The sequence below is a fragment of the Podarcis melisellensis genome, assembly GCF_964234715.1.
Source record: "Podarcis melisellensis genome assembly, chromosome: 3".
In the NCBI taxonomy this organism is placed as follows: Eukaryota; Metazoa; Chordata; class Lepidosauria; order Squamata; family Lacertidae; genus Podarcis; species Podarcis melisellensis.
Window position 1 is genome coordinate 96,267,670 of NC_138530.1, and position 26,767 is coordinate 96,294,436.

At 40.3% G+C, this 26,767-nt stretch overlaps 1 protein-coding gene across 3 annotated transcripts in view; it reads right to left on the reverse strand.

Moving 5' to 3' along the window:
* SNTG2 (syntrophin gamma 2) overlaps window positions 1-26,767 on the reverse strand; it is a 221,056-nt gene that overhangs the window by 6,221 nt on the left and 188,068 nt on the right. For all 3 annotated transcript variants that reach the window (XM_081906304.1, XM_081906303.1, XM_081906305.1), the window contains exons 12-16: window positions 25,412-25,528; window positions 12,763-12,834; window positions 8,675-8,884; window positions 2,964-3,056; window positions 233-343 (exon numbers count right to left, since the gene is read on the reverse strand). In XM_081906304.1, coding sequence (XP_081762430.1) covers window positions 233-343; window positions 2,964-3,056; window positions 8,675-8,884; window positions 12,763-12,834; window positions 25,412-25,528 — 603 coding nt within the window. The remainder of the gene's footprint in view (window positions 1-232; window positions 344-2,963; window positions 3,057-8,674; window positions 8,885-12,762; window positions 12,835-25,411; window positions 25,529-26,767) is intronic.

The window sequence follows — 26,767 nt, forward strand, 5'->3', positions numbered from 1 at the left end:
AGGCATCCATGCCTGATCAATTGCACATAGAGTGACAAAAAAGTGGCCATAATTTCTGGTGTTTTTGTGTAATAATCTATGAGCAATACTAGATGGTTATTTGTGACCTGGCTTGCATGGCACAAAAACGAGAAAACTCGAAATTATAATTGACTATGTAAGGTGAACTGGAATCAAGATTTTCTTGATATAAATTCAGTTTCATATAACACAGCAATATTCATTTGCCAACCTTTGTCTCAATTTGTTTGGTTTCTGTATTCTGGAAAAGCAGCTTCACACGAGTTTTCCCATCATCTGATGACCCTTTGAGCTGAGAAAATTTAAATCTCCAGAGGACATTCTGCAAAGAAATGAAAGATAGTTAACATTTTGAATATTCACTTTCCCGAAACAATTGAACATTTTGGGTTAGAAATAAAGAAGAAATAAATGGTATGTTGCTATTTTTTGGGGAAACTGATGATTACTTCCTTCCAATCTGCACACAAAACTGCTAAAGGTTTGTTGGTTTACTATGCTTATGAGGGCACTCAACATATTGTTACTTCACAGTATTTATCTCAGTGTGGATTTTATTTCCTTGTTTCATATCAGTGTGGTGAAATTCCATGCTCAAAAGAAATTTTCAGTAATTTCAGAACTGAAATGGAAGGCATTTTCTCACTAAAAACACTGAACAGAACGTTACAGTTTTAGTTATAATTATTTAATTAATACCATGATCTGGACTTTGATGTGGTCTTCTTTATTTGTGCAACATCCTATTGCTAATAATCCTCTTAGCTGCATTAGCACTTACAGAAGCATTTCACTTCCATCTGAATTCCACAGGTGATATCCGTTTGTATTAATCTGCCGACAGACTGGATTTATATTTGCAAAGCAGGATTGCTCCTTCCACTCTCTCCACTGCAGTCCCCCTCAAGCCCCCCAAATCTGCTCCAGCAGATTGGGGACCCTCTAGAAAAGATTTGGAGGTGGGGAGCAGGGGGTGGTAGTGAGAGGAAAGAAAGTAGCTCCATTGCGCAAGTGTCTCTTCTGCTGGCACTGGCAAATAAGCACGATGAATGTCACCCCATGAATTCTGATGGAAATGGTCAGGTTCTGTGAATGCTAAAGTAGCTAAGAAAAAGATGCACAGGAAATGGAACATCACACCATTAACGAACTTGCATGAAATTCTATGGTGTGATATTAAGATTATCCTCTATGTTGTAGGGAGACATTTCCCTTTCCTTCGAGCCTGAGAGAATGGTCACTTAGATCAACCTAGAGAATACAGTATCAGAAGAAGCAGAAAAATAAATAGTGGTGGGGGGAGGGAACCTTCCATAGATGGCAAACATGACTACTTGGGAGAATTTTTGTTTGGTCAGGCCTTTGTTCAGTCTCATAGCAAACCTTCAAGGTATAAATAATGTTTTTAAAGTAGTCAGTCTGACACAGTTCTTTTATGTACACAGTATCTCTGCCTCGGCTTCTCTTTTCTTACTGTCATAATGAAATTTCTACTTTCCCCCCTTACTGTTGGTTAAAGTTTTGTCCTTTTATTAGGGAATCAATGTGAAGTCACTGCTGTGGTGGAGCACTTTGCAGCTTTTTCTGATAAATGGATTTAGTCGGAGCAGTATTTCATTGATCAAGCATTCTGTTCCATCATTAAACATTGACACAGGTAATGCAGATGTAATAATCTTCTCTTTCTGACTGAAAGTGTATTGGCTAATTTGATATGAGGCAAGCCATATCCCCCTTAAATCAAACGTGAAGTTTAAAATTCAAATCCAAGCTGTTTGCAAAGGGCTTACTTGATATTCCATTAGCTTTCAAAAATAACTTAATTTTATATAGTTGGTGTCTTTCTCATATATAAAATTCTAGTTCTGCGCTCTTCACATCCTTCTTCATGCTGATAAAATTTCACCTGATTACTATTTGAAGGTTTTGGAACTTACCTTGCTATGTATACAGAACTAGCCCAAAACATTTAATGCTTGAGGTGCTGCCACCCCCCACCCTCAGCCCCATAAACAGAAGCATTCCTCTTCACTACAAATATCTGCTGCCTAAGGCAGCTGCCTCACTCCGGCTAATGGTAGGGCCGGCCCTGTGTGCATATTCAGGGCCTTGAGCTCACATGTCAGTGAAGTGGCTCATAAGGTCAGTTTGATGGGAAAGGCACATAAATAATTTTTACATGCAACAAGAACAACAAAATGTGCCAAGTGACTTACAAGCTGTTTGTTAAAAACTAATTAAAAATATTTCCAGTTATTTATAGATCTAAAAGAACCCTTTGCTGTCAGCAGGTACTGGACTCTTTCCAATGTTAGTCACACTGAGTGTACACCTGTTAAAGCACTGAAGTGAAAGTTGGAAGGTCTGAGAAAGCTTTTTGAACACGGGGCGTACCACAGCCTGCTTCAATGATAGTGGTCATTCTGCCTCAAGGTGTTAATTTTGGTGATTAACAGCGGAGTGGGGAGGAGGGGAGGTAGTTACGACTCCTACTGCTAGCACTTCCTTAGGCAACAATAATTCAAGCAAGGGAAGCAAAGTTATAGGACACCTCCATAAAAGATACTGTCCTTAGATTATAGCATCTAAGTGTCGAATGTGTCTGGAGCCATTTACTGGGCAAAATGAAATGCCTTGCAAATGAGTCACAGCTGGCTGTCAAGAGTTCATCATCAGGAATGGGCAGACATGGTTATAAAAGGACTTTCACACCAGAACAGCTGCACTGGTCAGCGGTCTGCTGATGGAATGGCAGCAGGAAAGAATACACTTCAATGTCATGGAACAGGCATCCCAATAGGCTCAAAGGTGTTTTTGATTGGATTCACCCTGAATTTTCCATCACCAGAAAAGGATTAGCAACAGTTCTGTTTTCTCAAGGAACAGCATGGGTGCTTCATAACAGAACAAATTCTTATATTTCGCCTTCTGCTTCCTCGTACCTTTGTTTTGTTGTCAAAGCAGGTGAATCCCGAAGCAAAGTCTAAGGTGAAACACAAGCTTTCTCCTTGCCAGCTACATGTATAGGTTTTAGACTGGGGAAAGAGCAAAGAAAGCATATATGATGAACGGCAAATTGTTTTCACATTGTTGAAACTCCAACATACTTTATTTTTATTTTCTCCCCAAATAATTATATATTGCCAACTCTTATAAAAATATAAAGGTGGTGTGCAACAATGCACACGATGCAAAATAACCACAATATTTTCCCCCACTAAACCACAAGCATATTGATTATTTATCACATTTCTATTCCACCTTTCCTATAAGGAGCTCAAGGTGGTGTACATGGTTCCTTTTTCTTCCCATTTTATCCTCACGAGATAGGCTAGTCACAGTCTTCCAGGACAGCCTGAGGCCATCCAGTGAGCTTCATGGCTGAGCAGGGATTTGAGACCTGGTCTCTGAGGTCCTAGTCCAGTGCATAGCTGTCAACTCTCAGATTTGAAAATAAGAGATCAGCAGCCTCACCTGTCCCGGGGTCAGTCTACGGGATATCTAACAATCCGGGTTAGCAGTGGGAAGCAGCGGGAAATGTCGCAGGAATAAGGGAATTTCCCGCAAAAAAGGGAAGGTTGACAGCTATAGTCCAGTGCTCTAACTACTGCACCACAGTGGCTCACTGCTGGTTCAGGAAAGTTAGAAACATGGGAAACTGCCTTGTGCTAAGTCAGACCGATGATCCATCTAGCTCAGTAATGTAGAGACTTTCCTAGGTTTTAGGCAAATTTCTCCCAGCCCTATTTGCCAGTGGTGGATGGGGTCAATGCAAAAAGCCAACAGGGATATCCCACACACATTTTCTTCCATGCACAACCATTTATACACATCCATGCACAACAGCTACACAATTTATTCTCACACATAGCACACACTTACCCATGCATCAATACATACACACATCAGTTTTTACATTTCATGTACACATAGCATACGATCAACCCACAAGTGGTAATCAAGGTTTGTTCTTAGCTTACTGCTTATGGTTTGTCTAGAGGAAGCAGACCATGAGCCCAGGTGTGGATGTAACGCTAGGCCAGACTATAGGTAGTTTCCCAGCACTGTGGCTGCAGCAGGAGTGGGGGAGAAGTGAAGCACACATGATTTCAGCTGTGTGCAGCAGCATTTAAACCAGTTTGTTTTAACTACTGTTAAAAGTGACATGTAAAATAGGCTACTGAATGATTTTGGTCGAAGATGAAATTTTGAAAGCACATCCTATATTCATTGTAATGCTCCGTTTGGGACATTTTTTTTAATGCACACAGAAATGTGCACCTTATTGATATATGTACTCTGTGGGGTACTTTATGCAACACAGGCTGCTTAATGCCCTTCCAATACTGCTTAACACCATAGACTCTAAGTAGTGTACAATAAGGTAACCCCCCCAAAAAAACCCATACAGATAAATTCAGTTTAAAATTAACCATAAAATAAGAATAATACACCATGTTATTTCAGTAAGCACAATCTCTTGTGCATGTGGATTACTTAAAGAAGGAAGAATAACAAAGGCAAAACTGCACATGCACCAATTCTGAAATCAGACATTCTTCATAAAAAAAACTGGAACTAGAGTGGAGCAGAGTGCAAGGCAGAACCAATCTAGAATCGAGGAATTCTGCTTAACAGGACCTCACATCTCCTTTAGAAGCTGATGTTCTACTTAGGGAAAACTGCTATAGATTATTCTGTGCTCCTAGAGTTAAATCTGCACCAGCATTTTTTCAGTACCATCCCTCCCCCCGGGAGTATTGCTTCTGCCTTGTGATAACAAAGCCTTATTTCAGTTTTCTGTACACTCGTTAAAAGCACCTTTAGAAGTATGCTGGCTTGATCACAGAGTAAATCAACTTCAAACTCAGCTTCTGTGATCTTTATTCATGTTGATTCCATGCACCTTGCTAAAATTAGTACAGCACAAAAAAAACTATGCTGCATGCTTATTTCAGTTTTCCTCTGAAATGGTAATGAGTATGATCAGAACTATACAACCCTATACTAACCATTACCAGCCTAAAAACAAAACACGAATATGAGACACACAGAAATGTAGGGAGTTATTTTTATATATCATTTCTTATATCACTAGTATGGCTGAATATTTATGCAGTAGCATTGGCACAATTGTGTGGGGGGCATCTAGCACTCTGCATGTTCCATTCCTTATTGTGCTTAAGTGTACAGAATACTTGCAGTGATCTTATTTTTTATATTGGTCCTTCCTCTGCCTTAATTTGGATAAGGTTCTGCCCCCTATACCAATATAGTGCCTTGATTTATGATATAATATAGTGCCTTGATTTATGAGTGGATCAGGGTAGCATACCAAACTTAGCAGGTTGTGCAAAGGATCACCATCACCTTGTGCAAACAATGGCAAGAGCTTAACATAGTTCCATGTCATCATCAGTGCTTGAATTATAATGTTATGGCCCCTTGAGCTACTGTGCAGGGGTGGGGAATCAGTGGCTTTCCAGCCAGCATGGCCAATGAGAGTTTCAGTCCAACAACTTCTAGTGGGTTGTAGGTTTCCCCATGCCTGGTTCAATGGGTTGTAGTTGACTTAGTAAGAGTAGGCCAACTAAAACCAGTGCACTTTGGTTAGTCGTGGCTAATGCAATGCAAAACAAAGTAACAGGGGAAGGGGAAGGTTTTAGCTAAAAGTGGGATGGAATTAAAGGGGTTTGGACTGTGGATTTCATCATAGACCCTCTTGGTTGTCCCCCATCCCCAATAATTCAAGCACTGGTTATTATTCCTTGGAGTCGCTATTTCAAGCCTCTTATATCTCATTGCCTTCCTGCATGTACCTCTGGACAGCATCCGTACCATTTCCCAATATAATCCCCCCATATGTTTCAGAATCAGAGGCATGCACTGATTAAAACACAATAGTATAGAGTCACTGTTATAGTTCAGGAAACAGTATGGTTGCAACGTTATGTAAGACTAATACTGTGGGACACACCTGCACAGATTAACATAGCATTGTAGAAACGTTAGAGCAAGGGTGGGGAATGGGACCAGTGGATCAGATCCCCACCCCTCACCCATTGTTGGCAGGCCATTTTGACAGGTGAGTGGGGCCCATCCACCTCACATACTACGCTACAAAGGAAAAGCCAAGCCAAGCCAAACACATGGGGATTTGAACTTACTGCCAATCCATGCAGATTTCAGGATCCACTTTCTACAGAGGGAGCTGATCACAGGTAGCCTGCACTCAGGGCCTATTAGACTTCAAGCTCTGCATTCTACTAGGATTGGTTGCACTCATGAATTCAGCAGGCACAGCTGATTCCTACTGGCTTGCTCTCATTTGCAGTCAACTGATTGGTGGCAACAGTAAACCTCTCTTGCCAGTGCCCAAGGGGGAGTGTGCTTTAAGGCACCTTGTTGTATATTGGCAGGCAATCCTCTACTTGCTCCTCACCTGATATTACATATCATGTCAGGTGTGCAGAAGACGGATGTGGTTGGGGGAGGGAAAACCTAATGGGCCAAACTAAGACCCATGAAAGGGCTAATTAGGTGTGCTCCAGTTTCCCCATGGCTTTATTTGGGTGCTATAGTTAGGGGCTTAAACTTGTAGGTGCTGTGTGTGAGATTCATGGAATTTGCTTTATTGTTTTTGTAACTGATGGAAAAGCCAAACAGACTTAAATTTACCTCCACACTGCCAAAGTTTACTGCTGAGGGCAGATGTGCAATTGATTCTTAAGACTGTGGGTTTCTAAAATTAGATTTGAAGTGAAATGGACTTAATGACATAAAAATGACCAAGAAAAGTGAAAGTGTAATGCATTACTATACATAATGAAAACAATCTAAACCTTAATTGTGTAATTAAAGCCGTTCTTCTGGCAACAAACAGATAATTATCTTTTAATGACCTCATAAATCTAGCCTAATTAAACAGCTTTTAATAACCCAAGGTTCATTTGTGCTCATTACATAATAACACTAAGCCACTAAGTCCAAAATGTGCCATTAAAACAAACCATAGCTTATCTAAACAAACCATGGTTTCACATTATGCCTGAACCCAGCCACTGTCTGGAAGTTATGTGGCACCCTATAAGAATCTTCGAGAAAGTTTGCGTGCCCTAACATATCTGCCTGTCTTTATAATATAGAATGAAGTTAGTCATTACTATTTCTCTGTTAGAATGTAACTACATTAAGGCTTCTAAAATGTTTATCTGCATGTAGAAAAATATAGCTATTTTATTTTATGGAGACTACTTTAGAATTTGTAGCACCACTAGGTGATAGTGTAATAATAGGCAACAGTGGAAAACATCAGCAGGGGCATATAATGTAGCATCTGATGTGCTTCAAATCAGGTAGGTGGTTAGAATAACATGATTAATGCAAGCTAAGAAAACGAAACTGGCAACAGAATTCTGAAGCAGACCTGCCGGGAAGTGAAGTTTGTTCCAATGAAGTTACAGGAAAAATACATTACTCAATATTAATATGGATAGATTTTTGCCACCTCTGTGTTTGCACTATAGGAGAGTTCAGATTAAAATATGGGTCATAAATTTCAACTTTCATTTTCTAAAAAATAAATAAATGTCAGAGGAGAAGGAACTGTGTCCAGTTGAAGAACGCTATTGACATTGACCCACAGACTTTTGTGCAATCAGATTTATTTGGCTTAAAATTTGTCTTATTTTGCTGTAGTAAACTGGGTGCAGTGAGTAAATAGTGCAAGCATACGACTACGAACCACGCTGTGAACAAATAAATCAATCAAAGCAGAAGCTTCTCACATAGGTCATCAACAGAGTCAAATCATTGCCTTCTGTTTATTTTGACCATTAATATCCTACATTACAGGGACACGGGTGGCGCTGTGGGTTAAACCACAGAGCCTAGGGCTTGCCGATCAGAAGGTCAGTGGTTCGAATCCCTGCGACGGGGTGAGCTCCCATTGCTCGGTCTCTGCTCCTGCCAACCTAGCAGTTCGAAAGCATGAAGTGCAAGTAGATAAATAGGTACCGCTTCGGCAGGAAGGTAAACGGCATTTCTGTGCACTGCTCTGGTTCGCCACATGACCCAGAAGCTGTACGCCGGCTCCCTTGGCCAATAAAGCGAGATGAGCACCGCAACCCCAGAGTCGTCTGCAACCGGACCTAATGGTCAGGGGTCCCTTTACCTTTACCCTACACTACAGCCCAGATCTCTAGCCCGCTAACAATAAAAATAACTTTAAATCACACAACTCATTCAGCAACACTAAAATAAAAAAATACAATTTAAACAACTATTAAAACGATTGTAAGTGACAGGAGCATTGTTATCCAAAAGTCTGACTGAACAGTCAGGTTTTAACCTGGCACCTAAGATGCAGCAGTGTGAGCATCCCTCTGATTTCAAAGGAAGGAAGTTCCAAAATTGGGCTGCCAGCAGGGAGAAGCTTTGCCTTTGCATCCCAGCCAAATGAAGGGATTCTCAAGAGACTTCCCTTGATCAAGTGTAACTTCCAGACAGGAACATGTCCAGGTAACCTAAGGTGAGACTGGAGGCTGTTGCCCCACTCAGCACGCTCATATATATGGGACATGTGTTTTAAAATTAGTTATTATTCTTACATAGATGTTGAAATATCATGCTATGTACATTTTAAATTACTTACCCCTGTTCTCTGAACTTCCAAAAAAATTGCTTTTTGAAATGATTTTTCCCATACTGCCAGGTCACTCCCCAGTTCCACATTGAAATAGTGGCTCTTGCCATGTCCAACCACAACACTGAAACAATATGGCCTCTGGTCTTCAAGCTCATAGTCTTGGTGAATACCTAGATATAAGTTTGCTTGTAGCCAGCAATCATCATTAAGCCAGAGCTGAAAGACATATTTTAGCAAGCGATATTTCATCAGAAAGGAGTGCTGGAAAATGTACATACTTGCTCTTTGTTCTTGTTAATGTAATTCCCTCTATCAAGGAACATAACCTGCTGAATGTGAGGATTTCAATTTGAGAATTAAAGTTATGCAGAAAAAGGAGGAACTGTAGTTTCATTGTGATGTTGAGCATCAATGACCAGGAGCAAAGCAGTATTAATATATATGTTTTATATTTATTTTTCTGGAGAACCAGGGAAAACTGATTTAAAGTATGTGATGATGGTTATTTATTGAATGTTGCCCATCAACAAATATTTCCTGGATGGCTTACAAACAAACAGACTGATTAAAATTAACGAAGAGCAATGCAAAACAGTAAAAAAAAGAACCTTTACAACAAAAGTAGATCAAGAAAATAGAAATAGCTCATTTGGCTCAATACAGCAAATTGTTTTTGATGACAGAGATTTAGTCTACCCATAGTGTAAATCTCATTTATATTTTTACTTAGCTCAACATTCCCCGAGGAGCCTCAATAAGTTTACAACCAGTACGTAAAAGCAAAATCAAACTGTTTGTTTCAACATAAGGTACAGTCACACAGCCTCACTCCTGTGTTGAAGTGAATTGGGAAACCCCATAAATTGGAAGTTTAGGGTATGAATTTCAGCATTTAGGCCAGAATAATGCTAGGGGGGCAATGTATTTCAGACCGACTTGCTCAGTGGTGATCTACCGTCAGATATCTGATATGTGGACAAATGTAGGGGTGAACCCCAAAAATATGATATTCAAATGACAAGTAACAGCAATATTAATATGCTAAAATGCTAAATCGACACTCATGTGTGTTTTAATTAACACTGGAGCTTGCGACAAACAATACTGTCATGCTGATATATTTTAATAAAAGGTATCCCCTTTAGAGATCCTGCACATCAGGGTATGCAAATCAAACAAGCAGCGTTTTTAATTATGAGCATATAATATTAGTTTTATGCTTCACAGATTGCTTTGTTTAAATATCTTCATAATGGCATCCCTGTGAAGCAGTAGAGCCAGGAAACATTATGATGGTAAAGTTTTTTGTTTTTGAGAATCCCAGACAGAAAACCTACCAAGGGGAGGGGAGAAATCAAACCGTATATACCTTCTGCAAAAAAAAAGTCTAACAAGTATTTCATCAGTATGCAATAACCAAATGACTTCATATTTATATCTGATTTTGGGCTATGTATGTATGATATATAAATATATATTAGTCTTATGCTATTAGTTCTTCATTTATTCACACTGAACTATTTTAATGCTACTTCCACATAGGGGTACAACAGTGGGGAAAAAAACAGATATGGAAACATGGGACAAAGCGTGTTCTCCTTCAAGGAGAGCACGTGTGGCGGTGGGGGCCGCCAGGACACTCCAAAGTTGGGGCCGGCTAATTGACCATTGGCCACTGATGTGATTGGGGCTTCCCTTGTTGTTGGGAAGAAGTTAATGTTGTCATTTGTTGATTGACAGCCAGAAATGCTAAAACTTCTTGCACTAGGCTAGGGCTTCCTCTTTTCGCCCGTGCATCGGATTGCCCATCCCTCCCTCCCTAGAATAGGGTTGTTCGCTTTGACCTTGCTATGCCTGTCATGGGGTCGTCTGCTTTGGAGCAGGGGCCCGGTAGGAATTTTGTCTATCTGGCTGATTGGCTGGGGCCATTTGGTTTTTGCCTACTGTGTAGCAAATTGTCACAACTTGTAAGGTTCGCGGTTAGGCATTGGTTTATGGTTTGGTTGGTTGAGGGGCATGGATTGGCTGTGCCTGCCCCTCTAATGCTGCTGCTGCAAGGGATTCCGTTAAAGGAATTGGGGGCTAACTATTGCTTGTCCACTCTGTCAAGGGGGCTCGGGCCATAGCAATGAGCTTCTGGTTGCATTTGGGGAGGGCTGAGGGCAGGTTCCCTGCTCCGACGCTACCCCAAGTGTATTCCCCTATTCTGACTTTCGCATCGTGCGGAATGTCAGTCTGTCCCCCATGGTGGGGGCAGATAGTCGCAACCCATGCCTAAGCAACCACTCACAAATTTGTACTTTAATAAAGTTGTGGCCAAAATTATGCCAAAAATCTTAAACAAAAATTCTGTGTGATGTGTGAGTTACTGGGGTGGCCCTGGGGACCACGACACACAAATGCCTGTAGTTGGACAATGGCTTCTTTAGCTCCTCTTTTTGTGCATCATCCCACTCCTGCCTTGGAATTTGAAAGCAGATGATGGTTCTGTCCATGCATGGCCCTAAGCAGAGCAGGGAGAATCAGGTGGACAGCAGGTCTGAGACCACCCAATATATGAAGGGCATTAAAGGTTATTCATTTTTAAAAAGTTTGTATCATGAAAAGTCAGCAAGGAAAAACTTGCTTGCATAAACAACTCAAAGGAACATTTTCTGCAGAGCAAACTGCGCCTTAGAATTTGTAATAGAGGAGCTTTAATCTCTTCTGAAAATTAAGTTTACTCCAACCTAATTGATTTGCTCTAAGTTTCCTTCATTATCATTTATACTGAAGTGTCAACAGAAGAATGGCTAGACTTGTACACTGAAGCTTTTTGTGTTTCAGTTAATGTATTCATCAAGACTGACAATTAAGTGTTCATTTATTAAAATGTCAGGAATGTAAAGGGCTGAATTGTGGGCAGCTTATTTCCAACTCTTCCCCTCCCCACCTCAAAATGAAAATGTAGCATCAGAATTTGCTGTTAAGTTGGCTTCTTCTTGAAATTAACCCTACCAGAATATTAGGGAAATAAAGAAAACAAAGGGCATGCATCAGTCCTTGGGTAAGAACTGAATGTGTCTACCTATCAAGAGCACAGTTTTCCAGTCATTCAGAGTGTGTTCCTCTTCTCTAGGGCTATCAGACATTCAGGCGTCGCTGTAATGTTTAATGAGGGAATGCATGCAAAATTCAAAACATGTACATTCCACCAGGATCATAAAATAGTTGATTCTTGGAGCTTATCTGGGTGACCAGTTAACTGTTCAGGCATATGTGATTTGATTGGGCTTGATGTTTTAGACCTGCATATTACTTTATACCCCCCAAAAAAAGTCTCAAAGTTAGCACCAAACCTGTTTGTACTGTAAAGGAGAAACAGAACAGCATATAATCAGCATACTGAGGGCATATAATTTCACTCAAGTATTAAAACAGCATGCATGGCAACATTCCCCAAGCCATGCCTTCTGGAGGAAGTCATGAAGACGGGACAGGAACCAGCACAAAGCCATGCCTTAGAAGTTGCCTTCCATTGGCAGAACTTTGTTTCATCCAGCCTTGTGGTGGAAGCATCCCTCCTGGATGTCAGTCAGCCCTATTACCTGAAATTATTTTTACTTGAGATGTGAGGCACCAAATCTTGAACCTTATGCATGCAAAATAGTTGTTAGGCCACTAAGCTATGCACAGGAACATCAGCTGAAAGGGGCAATCTTACTCCCCCCACAATATATTATATATGAAATGGATTGTGTTGAATAGTGGTAGCCAACATGGTGCTTCCAGATGTTGTTGAACATGCACTCACATTATTCCTGGCTGGGACTGTTGTGAGTTATACTGCAGCCATATCTGAAGAGCACCATGTTGGCTCCCCTTGATAATTGGGTTTGAGAATTGTCCGCATTTGTTCAGAATGAGCCAAGGCCTGATCATCAAACACAAATAATGGCAATAGTTCATTGCTAGGAACTAGCTTTGTAATGTAGATTAAGTTTTGGCTAACTACTTCTTATCCAAGAAAATTAATCTGAACACATTCTATTTTAATTTCTGAAAATCACAGTCTCCCATTCCAAATGTAGTCCATACCTTAACAGGAGACCTACCTTGTGGACTTTAAATAGAACCTCACAGAGGTTATAGGTTTTTTCAGCTCGTACCCAGTCTAGAGTGCTAACCTGCAATACCAAAAGAAAATATATATTATTAGATACATTGGGTCTAATACTTTTTGCCAAAAAAAGATATTCTCCTACTATTCTATAAACATTTAATTTCTTGTATTTTTTTTTTAAATCTGGTTGTTTAGTTAATTGAAGGCTATGTGTTCATTCTCTGGAGCAACAGACAAACATAGAATAGATACTGTTTTTATTTTTTAAAAAGCAGAAAATTTGAGAACAGTTATTCATTGTACAATGGCTATTCCTTCTGTAGCAACTCTTTTTCATGCATCACACGGAGGCAGCATATCTGGGCTTTAAATATGTATCATTACACGCACCCTGCTTTCTTTTGGGAACTCAGACGTGCTTAACGTAGGGCTCCCAGTTGGGTTCCCCACAGAATAGGCTGTAACTTGCTGAGATCTAACAATATGGCAGCGCTATGTGCCCATAGAGTGCTCTCTGGAAAAGCCATAAGGGAAAAGTGAACTCTGTTCCGCAAGTAGTGCAAGTATATGCCTAGCAGCAAATGTGGAGGTAAATTTGAAGAGACTCATCATTGTCTTAAAACATTTTGATAAATCGAGGCATTGCAGCAATCCGTAAAACCCATATAGGCTTACAGGATCAAGCTTTTGTTTGAAAAGCAGCTTATTTCATCTGTTGGAGACGCTGTGAAACAAACCTCAGGAAAACCGCTTAAGGAATTTTTTTATCCTAACACCATTTAAGTCACTGCTGAGGCCATGGAGTTAAAACATATTGTAATAGCTATTTAGAAGTCCCACTTTTGCCCTTGTAATTATATTTATACCATTAGTATGTGTTTTTTAAAAAGTATTTTGCTTAGCCCTTTCTGGGATTATAGTTACAATGAAGTAGGTAATCAATATATTAAATTAATAATAAAAAACTAATGAAGAGGGAATTAACCCCCCCAAACCCCTTCACTGAATATCTGATCTTTATTACAGATACAGACATCACTGTTGGCTCTGACAGACAGTTGACTTCTTTAGCCAATGATGCTGTTGCACGTTGCCCCGATCGCTGAGCAGTGCGAGATTCTAGGGGTTCCAGGCATGTTTCCTTTTGGAATGAGGCACAGTAGATACTGTGGTGTCTTTATGATGTATGGTTTATTTACACATATGTACAACTTGAGCCTATGATGGAGAGATTCACAGCATTAACATCCCAAAAGTGTCTTGCTTCTCCCATAGCAGCAGCCTCAGATTCAACACAGCTCTCAAATATTGCTTTGACTTTCTCTCCTGCTTGCTGCTTTACTTTTAGGTCATATCGCTGCAAAACTCCAACCCCAGGCTCTGGCTTTGTCTGTTGAGGGAGGGGTCCCCACCCATTGTACTATCTTGCACAGAGCCCCTTAAGCCCCCATCAGCTCACCAGGAAGCTAGCTTGGCTATTCTCAGATTTAAAAGGCTTGATTAGCTTTTAACACGTGCTGGATTCATGCAGTAGAGGGGCCTGGCAACCCCCTTCCAAAATTCCTAACAATACAAAAGAAAAAGAAAGAAAAAGAAACAGGCCCAGTTATTTGCCTTTGCACTGCTTTTATCGAGAATAATCTGCTATCCAATGAATCTGAAGGGCTATGTTTAACCCGAGTTGGGTGAAGGGAAAAGAACTTCCTTAAATCCAATTGCTTTCAATCAGCTGGATTGTGGGCTGAATTGCCAGCCTTCCTATTAAGAAGTGGTTCTGTCATTCCTTTTTGCTTCGCTGTTCTTTCCTTTCCTGTCATTCCTTTGCTTTGTGTAAAATGGCTTTGGCTTTTAGCTCTTGGTGCCAGAGCTGAATTGGTCACGAATGACCCCCTGCTCCCTGTCCCTAACAACAAAAGCTGAGGGTTCCTCACCGTCCTCTATTATGTTTAGGATTCCTTTTATTTCTCTGATGTTCTTGCAGCCTGCCATGCTTTTTGCAGCAAAGATTGTTGGGGGTGGTACAAAGGGCACAGAGTATATTCTGAGTGTTAAAAAAACAACCCCAAAAGTATAACACTTAAAGCTATATTGAAACTGTCTGCGTATCCCAGTGTGCAAGGTTATCATTAGAACATGAGTGACATTTTATGGGCTTTCAAGCAGCAAAATGCTCACAATACAATGAGATGCTATCTAAGAGGAAATTGACAGTATTTGCAGACTTCTTCCTAAAAGATGTCATACCATTTGTAACTATAAAATAGTACCTGGGCCACTGGTACATCGTAAGATCCCTAACTCCAACAGAGAGCAAGATTTTTTGACTGCACGACTCAGAATTTGGAATTCCTTCTCTACAAATCTGCTCTTAATTGCTTGAAATACTTATAACAGTGGAAGCATAAGTCGCAAATCAAATGATAGGCCAATGGTTTAAATTTTATTCTTGGTACAAGCTAATCATTTGGAACGGTGGGATTCCAACAGCATATGAAAAATTAGAGAAGAGGGATCAGACTTGAAAGGAAGGTGTAGCCATAATTTTATGGTGATAAACCATGCTCTAGTTTCCACAGGCCCTTGTCCAGTTTCCAGGCATATGGCTGCATAATGGGACACAGTTCGGCATACCCAGGATTTTACAAAGGGATTTTGATTGGCTGCGTTCCAGTGTGTGGTCAACGCCACCAATCCATAATAGTATGACATACAGAAGTTTTGGATTTACTTTGGCATTGAAAACCTTTAGTGTAGCAGGAACATACTGGTTCCCTCTACTGGAAACAAACAAACAAACAAACAAACAAACAAACAAACAAACAAACAGGTGATAGCCAAAGCACAGGTATCTGCCACGTTTAGTGCAAACTTGGGATGGTTTTTCCAAGCATTCTGTTGGAAGTGAATATCTAAGTATTTAAATTTTTTGACCACTAACAAGTGGAAGAATGTAAGTTCAGTGTTCTGATGGGTGCATGGAGTTATGTGGCTCCTTTTATTATAAGTATGGACAATTAGGTTGCTGTTTGCTGAATCGGGGCTAATATTGCAACATGATAATAATTACCCCAGAATTAACTGAACAATGTTGTCATAACATATTATTGATATTGTATACACCTAAAAAGACAAACTGTCATCTTCAACATTGCTGAATTCCTATTAAGCTCAGTTGTATTGTGAACATTCATCAACTTTCAACTATTCCGTCATATTATTAGATTTTTCAGTACAATAAATCATCAACAAGTTATTTACTGGATTATAGTACCTTAAGTAAAAGAAAAATTTGTAAATCTTTGATGAGAAAGAGTAGATAGGAATGAACTGGCAAAACTCACACCAAATGTGGAATGAAGAATGCTGACCTGTAAAAATTGTAAGTGCTGACCTTAAAACTACATTTCAGTGTTACCAAAATGTCTATAAGTGCTTAGAAGAAATGGGTGGTCCTAATCTAAATGCTTCTATTTACATTTGTAAATCAGAACTGAAGAAATCTAAGTAATTTAAAATGGCTCTTTTCAAATAGTAATATGTCTTTCTCTCCCTTTACAAAAAATAAAAATAATAATGCTTCTTTATTTCTCCTGGGTTTTTTGTAAAACTAACATTCTGTTAATGCTGCCCTGATTTCACTAAGGTCATATGTTATTATTTCTCTGGATTAATAAGGCAGTGTGTGTGTTAACGGGCAGTGAATGGAGAAAGTGGTCCTGGCTTAATCCAGTAGTGCAGGCTGTGCACACTTGTTCTGGAATTTATTATTATTATTGAATTCATATACTGCTCTATAGGGACGCAGGTGGCGCTGGGGGTTAAACCACAGAGCCTAGGACTTGCTGATCAGAAGGTCGGCGGTTCGAATCCCCGCAAGGGGTGAGCTCCCGTTGCTCGGTCCCTGCTCCTGCCAACCTAGCAGTTTGAAAGCATGTCAAAGTGCAAGTAGATAAATAGGTACCGCTCCAGCGGGAAGGTAAACAGCATTCCCGTGCGCTGCTGTGGTTGGCCAGAAGTGGCTTAGTCATGCTGTCCACGTGACCCGGAAGCTGTACGCCGGCTCCCTTGGCCAATAAAGCGAAATGAGCGCTGCAACCCCAGAGTCAATCACGACTGGACCTAATGGTCAGGGGTCCCTTTATACTGCTCTATACCTGTAGGTCTCAGGGCAGTTCACAGGATAAAATCAGAATATAAAACCACAAAGTACATAATCAAAAGAAAACCAACAACAACCCACAACATTTTAAAAAGGCATAGGAAGTAAATCAAATCAACCAAAGGCCTGATTAAAGAGGAAAGGCTTTTGCCTGGCGCCTAAAGGTGTATAATGAAGGCGCCAGGTGAACCTCCCTGGGGAGCGCATTCCACAGAAGGGGAGCCACTGCAGAAAAGGTCCGTTCATCTGTTTGCACAAGAATGGGATAGAATTTAGCTTATTTAAGAAGAGTCTGCTTGCATGGACAATGTGTATTAGAAAATGACTAAAAAAGGTTCGTTGTTTTGAACCTAGAACACAAGTGCTTAAGGTTCATCAGAGAAACTACTCCTATTCATATTGTCCAAATGAGATACTGTTTAATAACCTTGGCTACTTTGGAGAACCAAGTTTCTTCACTGTGTTATAGGTGTCTGCTCACTGAACTTGAGTCTAGGTGCTTTGTTTGCCTGGTAAAGGAAAGCCTAGTACAGAACTCAGTGCATAGGGCAAATGAAGACAATTTCCTGCTAAACGTCTCCACTGTCATGGAGGAGGAAGCGGATCCACATGTTATTCCTCAGTGTGGGAACTCCTGAGAGTGTAAGCAACCTATCTTGAACTGCTTCCAGTCTAATCAAGCCTCACTGTACACCTATTGATTGGTTTCTCAGAACTCCAAGAGGAAAGGACATTGTACGTGAAGTCCAATACCCACTGTAAAAATGCAAGAAGCAGACAGTCACCGAACCTGACTCCTTTGTGTTAAAAGAAAGACAATTGACCTTAGCTTAATAGTGCATGGGAAGTACACTTACAGGACCAGCCCTTCCAGATCACCCAAACCTATATTGCCCTAGCATACCAGAGTTTCCCAGTGTTTCTGAATGTCTCCATTTCCTTCTGGAGCATGTCCTCTGGAAGAATAGCATAAGGGTTGCATCAGGAAATGTGTTTTCCTCCAAGACACACCCAGCATTAATATTCTGGAACACGGAATGTTGATATACAGACTTGCCCCTCTCCCAGAATTCTTTAATTACCATCTGATTTATTTAAACATAATTAAAATGAATTAGAAGTGGGAAATGCCTAGTAATAGCTTATTGAGAATCTTTTGTGATCACATTTGTTTGCTGTTTTATTTAACACGATAGAGTCTTGAGGACAATAGTTCAAAAGACTTTGCCAGCAACAAGACAAAAACGTAATTTTCAGTCCCTAATTAGCCTCTTGAGCAACTGCAGTTACAAAATAATTGCCAAGGCCTGCACCTGTCCAATTCTTGAAAAGTTGTTTAACTCCTACAGGGGCCTGTTGGGTGCCATTTATGAAGTCTGTCATATATTAAACTACTTTCCCCAAAGGTAGCAAAAATTGTGGTATCTCTAAACTTGACTGATTTTGTACTCCTAACACCACATATATCAGAACACCACATATATCAAAATCCCACAACATAGGCATTCAAAAAGTTTGACTGAAGGGGTACAACTATGCAGCTGAGTGAGGCTGAGTGAAATAAATAACATTTTACTTAAAATGATACAACTATTTTTAAATAAAAGTAATAGTTAGATAAATGCTAAATAATCCTTGCAAAAAGAGGAATTAACTTAATTTCCACACTGAAAATGAGACACCTTGTGCTAGTTTTCTTGAGACAGCTTCATTGCTTGTACTCTTCTTTTAGCAAAATAATTTGGGAAATTAAAGATGTACAATCTTATGTACTTGAATGATGTCTAATGGGTTGCAGATATCTCTGTGTGTGGATTTGATGCTTGTAGGAGTACTCAGCTCTCTAGAGTCTTTGAATTTTAAAGTAATCATTGTTCCCATTAGAAAAATGGAAAGAAAAAAACAAAACACCCAACCAGTTGATCATATTCCAAACAAATATTTCCAACAATAAAAGAGCAAATTCAGCAATCTTGCTCATAGTATAGATTTCGTAGATAAAAACAAACAAAACAAACCCAACAGAGCCTATACAACCCAAGCAAATAGATTAAAGCTTTCTGATATGTCAGTTTTGCTAAAAAGGTACCATTGTGATCAAGGGATTAAGTCTTTCCTTTCTAGTGAATGTTTTTGCTGAAGTCTTCCTACAGTTCTTGAATAACAGATTAGCTTTAAAAAAAAATCTGGTTTAACCCATCTAGATTGACAGTGCTGATACACTGCTTTGTCCCTATAATTCAGCATTGATGAATGTGCTGATCTTCGCAAGAAGGGCTTCTTTGACATGTAGGTGCCAGATTTTCTATGCTGATGTTAAGTGAATTTTTCAAGAATATATATAAATACACAGCAGAACACAATTCTATGCATGGAAAGGCATAGGAGTGAAGAGCTTTCCTCTGCACTGAAATGAGGGAGCAAAAGATGGATTTGAGGGAACAGTGTGCTGGTAACCCTGATGGGTATGAGAATGCAAGGTGGCCAAAGGTCAAGGGGAGAGAAGCACAGGAAGAGGAAGCAAACTCAAATGACTTCAGCAGAGTGCAGAGGTGGGCGGGGGGAAGAGTAGCAGCTTCAAGAGTCTAAACAAGGAGAAATGCTCCTGGAACAAGACTGGAAGGTGAGGCCCCCTTCCAGCAAAAGAGATTCTGTTGGAGAAACTGGACATGGAAGAAGGGGTGAATTTTCTGCATGGGCACAAATCACCCCATGTACTGTGGTACCTCAGGTTAAGAATTTAATTCGTTCTGGAGGTCCGTTCTTAACCTGAGACACCACTTTAGCTAATGGGGCCTCCTGCTGCTGCCGCGCCGCCAAAGCACGGTTTCAGTTCTCATCCTGAAGCAAAGTTCTTAACCTGAGGTTCTATTTCTGGGTTAGTGGAGTCTGTAACCTGAAGCGTCTGTAACCTGAGGTACCACTGTATAAGATAAGCCAATAGATGCAAGGTCAGTGGCAGCTATATAAGTGATTATAGCATGTCAGCTTATTCATCGGCCCATGAGTCGGAGTCTGTGTTATGTCTTGAATTGCTGAAGCAACAGATATATTTTCACATATAAGCTGTATGTATATACCAACATGTGGAACTGTATTACTGAATCCTTATCTTCTGCAGCAATAAACTATTTTGGACCTTAAGCTGCCTCTGTGTAGTGACTGGAACTGGGGGCAACTTCTGCTGTATCTCGCATCAGATTCCCAACAGATCCCACAATATAGCATTAGGTGCAGGCACACCTATCTATGAGGATTCTGCAAGATCCCTCCTATTTTGGGTGGTTGGGAGTTTGATATGAAGATGCTGGTTGCTAATTTTTCTCTACTGAAATAGTAAGGATGGTGTTTTAACTCCCAGAACCAGATTGGTGTCCTGGTTGTTCAGTACAAGAATAAACCCCAGACAAGGTACAGGCCTAAGACTCCCAATAATCTTGGGTCCATGGGGTTAAAATCACATGCATTTGGGGGCCTAACGTCTACTGCATCCTCAAGCAATCATCCAGCAGAGCTTTTCTGATCATCCTGCTGGTAAGGATGGGACCATTTAGGCAACAGAGGCCTTCTGACTGTTTGGCCCATCATTTTGTGAAAATTCATGTAATTTTGAAAACTACATTGTTTAGATAGGCAGTATGAATTTTCTCTATTTTAACCAATCAGCATTTAATGATGTTTTATTGATGTTTTTTACGGATGCTTTATGCTGATTTCATGCTTATATGCTGTACTGACACATTTTTATGAAAGTGTGGATTATACATATGTAAACAAGTAAATTAAACCCCACATTTTCCATCTGGCAAAAGACGGGGGTCGGTGTTTTTGTCTCTCCTTTTTCAAGGGGGGGGGGAATCTGATTATCACAGGGAAAAGCCATATAGCTATTTTCCATTTTCCCAGCCCACAAAATGGGGGCTGAACAAAATGTGGCTCACAGTTTAGACCTGACATTCATGGTAGTTTTTCAGTCATACAGTTGTCTGTTTCATTTTTAGGGGGTGTTTTGAGTGTGTCCATGTGTCCAAAGTGGAGTTTGGGCCTATGCCCCAAAAATGTCACCCCCGCACTTTCCATTGCCTAGCACATCAGTGGTGTCGGGGGGGGGGGGAATGGACCCTTAGATAGTCATCGTAAGCATACGTAAATCTCTGGATCAGCGGCTTAATATTACTGACCTGAACTAAGCAATGCACAAGGTTTTGCATGACTAAAGGCAACCCCATCGTCTTATGGAATGCCAAGTAACTAGTTTTTGAATCAAAATGAACAGTGCAACAAAACCTTATTTAAAAGCACACCTCCTGCTGAGGTGCTTGTGGTTTTTATAGCAAAAAAGAATTATGAGTAAAAAAAAACCTTTAAAATGTATCTTAATGCAAGTATTCTAATCAAAATGACAAATTTGTGACCCAGCAATTCATTATTATGGCAAATAGGGTAGCAGTGCATAAACAACTTTGTCTCCTTCTAATAAAATTAGAAATATTATTTTGTAAGGTTGAAGCTATGAGTGTAGCTGTATTAGAGGCTGTATTAGAAGAACTGAGGTGGAACACATGAATCTTACAAAAACGATGGTTCTAAAAAGGGATGTGCATTGTGGAAACTCACAATAAACTTTCTATTTAGTCACAAACCAAGCTGTTTTAATAGTTCTCACAACCAGTGTTGTATACTTGGAATGCCAATGTTTGGAAACTTCATGAAATCGATGGTTTAAGTAAGCCTTTCATCTTGATTGAAAACAGTTGTTAACTGCCTGGTTTTAAATCAAGCTGCTCCGATACAATTCTGAACATGTTCATATGTGCATGTAATACAACAATGCAAAAGCAAAGTTGGCCTTCCAAAGTTTTTGGGAAAATTCCTACAGCACCTGTTTTTTCAGTTCTGCGAGCTGTTAGGATTGGGTCACAATCCTGTTTTTGTCCTCTACATTGATCTGTGTGTCTGTATGCACTGATGAAGAGAAATGACTATGAAGCTGCAAACCCACATAGTGTGTAATTGTGTTCAAGAGGTCAAATTTCTTCCAGCGCTGTTTGAACTCTGTCAGTTATATGCTATGAAATGGAGGCATATGGCTTGCTATATTTTACCTTTTGTTGTCAGTGAGTATAACTGCTCACTGGTAGCTCTTGTCTCACTCACCCATAGATGCTTGGCAATCAAAGGGTATGACTTGAATTACCCAGTTTCTCCTAAGAATTCTCTGTTCAATGTTCTCCTTTAAACGTCTCGACTTACTAGCTGTGGAACATGGCATTCTGTTTGCCCTCCGATAACACATGCTGAGAAGTGAAGCCAGGCTTCTGTTTGCTCCCCCTCTCACTAGGGAAGGGTAAGAAAGGACTTGAAAGTTTCAAAACACTTAGGGCGCTTCCTTCTCTCTTTACCAAACTGTTACATGAAAACGTTAAAAAGTAGGGACATAAGAACGGTCTCCTGGATGAGACAAATGGCCTGTCTTGTCCAGCATCCTGATCTCACCGACCAGAGGCCTACGAGAAGAACCCAACAAGGACAGGAGCACAAGAGAAATCTCTGTACTTTCCAGTGCCTGGTATTTTGAAGCGCTACTGCCTTTGACCTACTGGATCCAGGCCAGAGGCCCATCTAGTCTAATATCCTGTTGTCACAATGGCCAACCAGATGCCTCTGGGAAGCCCATAATAAGCAGGGCCCTGAGTCCAGCATAGCAGTACATCCAAGTGTTAAGTACCGCATTTTTCGCTCTATAAGACGCACCGGACCATAAGACGCACCTAGTTTTATGTGAGAAGAATCAGAACTTACAGGGTTAAACAGTTCTGTGTGACGTCTCACATTCTGAGGCGTGGTTATGTTCACATACGGGAATCTTTCTTTGTGTGTGAGTTTCCTTTCGTTTTTGGCTGAGAGACGAAAGGATGTCCGCTCTCTCGCCGGGCTGATTTATGATGTTTTTCTTCTCATTAAAGGCTGTTGGAGATTAGCAAGAAGCCTGCATTCAGTCTGATTTATTATCCACACACAAGGCAACACTTTCTGCCGCTGCAAAACTCTGCTAAGAGTGCTAAGAGAGCTCAAGTTTTTTCTATCGGCACAGGCGTCCATCGGCGCAGTGGAAGCGTGCCGGGCACCAATGGGGGAGAACAAGAAAAAAAATATTCTCTCCCTCTCTGTGCAGCGTCCCTTCAGCGAAGCGGCAGGAGAAACAGAGCCCTTTCCATTTCTCCTCCCACTTTGCTGAAGGGGTGCTGCACAGAGAGGGAGAGCTGCACAGTGCCTCTCCAGTGAAGCGAAGCCAGGAGAGCAAGAGGGATCGGTGCACACTGACCGGAGGCTTCACGTTGCTTTCGCTGAAGCCATGGAGCCTGCATTTGCTCCATAAGACGCACACACATTTCCCCTTACTTTTTAGGAGGGGAAAAGTGCGTCTTATAGAGCAAAAAATATGGTAACTACTACCCACTTGCTAATATTCTGTTCCTGGAACAGCATGGTGAATGATCAACTCTTAATGCCTATGAATAAACAAATGCATTTCGTCTCTATAATAATAGTTGGTCAAATGTCATTGGAAGCTCTTAAGTGGAGATGAGTGCCCACTGTCCTTTGCTGCCCTACCACAAAGTTTAGACAGACACATATTTGGAGGCTCTTCACAGAAAAGAAAATGAAGATGGTAGTGTTGTCCAATAACATGAAATGCAACTCCTCACCCACAATAATACAGCAAGCAGACTTAACATGGACACTGGTACCAGAGCCTGCAATAAACCCAGATGCCAACTTTGCTTCCCCATACACCCAGACAACACCATCACTGGACCCAACAACACCAAACATACTGTCTCAGGCCTATTTAATTGCTCATCTTCTAACATTGTGTATGCCATCAAATGCCAGCAGTGCCCTTCAGCTCTCTATATTGGACAAACAGGCCAAACCCTACGCCAAAGGATAAATGGACATAAATCTGACATCAGGAATCACAAGACAGAGAAGCCAGTAGGAGAACACTTCAATCTCCAAGGGCATTCAATACAGGATCTCAAAGCAGCTGTCTAATTGCAAAAGTATTTCAGAAACAGACTTGAAAGACAAGTTGCTGAATTACAACTTATCACTAAACTGAAAACTATGGAGAAACCTGGTCTTAATAGAGATATTGGATATACTAATCATCTGCATACAGCCCAAAGTTTGTAATTGCAATATGGTAGTTTGTACCAGTCAAATAAACTTATTCTACCATACTCATTTTTAGTGTTCACAGTCTATTCACATTTAGGAAGTGATTAACAACAACTTCAAATTAGCAATGCTAATTAGTGATAATGACAATGTTGCTTTTTGTGATGGGCACACCTTTTTATAAGGAGCCAAAGGAACTGCCAACATGTTTTGACAGTCAACATCTTGCACTTAAAAACACAAGATTGGCAAATTGTGTGAAAATTTGACCTCCTGACACCACAACACACTGACTGAAATTCCAAGTTTCAAAATATCAACTATTAGATTAAGAATAAAGCATGCAGGTTACATAAATATGTGCAAAATAGGCATGTTGTTATAAATTATTGCTTTGCATAATTCCCTTATTTTCTCTTATTTTCCTTAACTAACAAAACTGGGTTTTTCAAGCAAAGGATTTGGCACTGTTTGTAAGACAATCTTGTTACCAGGATTTTTTAAAAAAGAAGCGGGTGGAAGTTCCACGTGTCATTTTTCCCCTTCAGCATCATATTATATTGTTATTACTAAATACTTCCCTATCCTTTATGTTAAGTAAAGAAATCAGTATCTTGCACCAGATCCCACACCACTAAATTGTTTGCCATTCCATCTCCATGCATCATCTTAGTGTGTGTGTGTTTGTGTGTGTGCGCGCGCCCAAAGCATGAAGTAGGGAACCTGTAGCCTTCTGGTTGTCAAAAGTGGCTGTAACTAAAAATGCAATACTGCATTCTAAATATGGTGGCGAAAGAAAATTTTGTCCAAGAGACTCTGGTTTCAGGATGGGTTCTAGATAGATTTTGAATGAGCACCAAGGCTTGTGACCTTTTTCTCCAGAGACGTGGATTGTAGAGGAAAAGGGTCAAAAAGCCCTACTGCTCATTCAGTCACCATGCAATTGTACTCCTGCTCTTAATATCTCATGCTATCACATCTACCACAAACCCTGCTACAATTATAATGTATTAGTTAGCTAGTGATGCTTTAGGTACCTGCATCAGGCCACCTGGGCCTCAACTTTGGCCCAAAAAGCAAAGAAAGCCCCGATGACATTATTAAAGCCCTGAATAAGTCCTGCTCCCAGTGATCTCCATGTTTTATGCATGGGAGAGAAAGATTAACAGTGTCTGAAAGAGTTGTTGTGAACATTCTTTTGTAAATTCCACTGTGCTTCATTATTCAATAGGAAGGGTCATTTTCTGTTCCAACAAAAAGAATTTCAATAACAATCACATGCGAAAAGGTTGCTTACTGGTGGCGTGCTGAATATGTAGAATGATGAACCCTTCAATGCCAGGAACTTGAATTTATAGAGCTGAGGGGAATCTGCGCCCTGGAGCCTCTCATTCACCCACCCCATATGAATGACCTGCAGAATAAAATATTTGAAAATGAATTTCAACTCAGTCTACCAGAAGTTATATATTACATAATCCTGCTGACCATCACTTCTAGAAGAAGAAAGCACAATCTCTTTGTCCTGGGCACACCAATGCTCTAAGGTCTCTAATGCGCAAACCCTCAACATGCAATAATAATAACAACAATAAGAATAACAACAATAATTTTTATTTATACCCTGCCCTCCCCAGCCAAGGCCAGGCTCAGGGCGGCTAACACCCGATATAAAAACAATTGATTGAAATACAACTTAAAAACAAGATTACACCCTGGTTCTTTCTGGTATCACTAAAACTAACTGAAAGTCATTGCACATAGAAGCTGAACAATGTTTAATAAAGTACATAATCTGATGTATGTGCATAGCAGCACAGCTGTCGGAAACTGAGCAATGTGCAAAAATAACCACAAGGATTTGAGAATACGTACATATGTCATAGCCATCGTTCAGCGACAGAGGATGTACTCTGCATGCAGAAGGTCCTAGGTTAAATCTCTAAGATCTATCGTTAGGCATCTCAAACAGTAGGACTGGGAAAGACTTGACCAAAACTTGGTAGATCTGCTTCCAGTTAAAGAAGCAAGATGGATTGATGAATGGCTCTTGATTCAAGGGCAGGACAATGCCATATATTCATGGGATAGCTATATTGGCAAGTCCTATATCACTAATGTTTGTGAAGAAGTATCTGTTTTAAAGCCATTGCTATGTCATGCTCTCTTGCAGTCTGAAGAGCATCAACATATTTATCAGATCATAAGGAATATACAGCAGGTAAACTAAGTGTATATATAAAACCATAGAGTAAATATATATTTCTCACCGAAAGATTATGAGTCAGGTCCAGAGAACTCCATTTGACATTTTACTCATAGAGTAGGGCATTCCTACTTAAATGCCACTCCTGAGAAGTAGGGGGCCTCTAGAATGGCATGGGGCATGGCATGGGATGGGGGAATCAGTGGAAACTGTAAGGATCACGTGGTTGCACAAGCACAAATTCATTTTCACTGGTGCAAGGCAAATTTTGATCCAAGCTTCACTCCTTATCCAGCTATTAATAACAACTCATATTAATAATTGAAAAACAACAATCCCATTATTCTTCAGAGTAGTAGCTATGCTTGAAATGCATACACTTCAAGGCGGAAAACTCTGCAGGTATGAAGAACCATGAAGTATTGCTTTATGGGGAGTTTTTAAGGC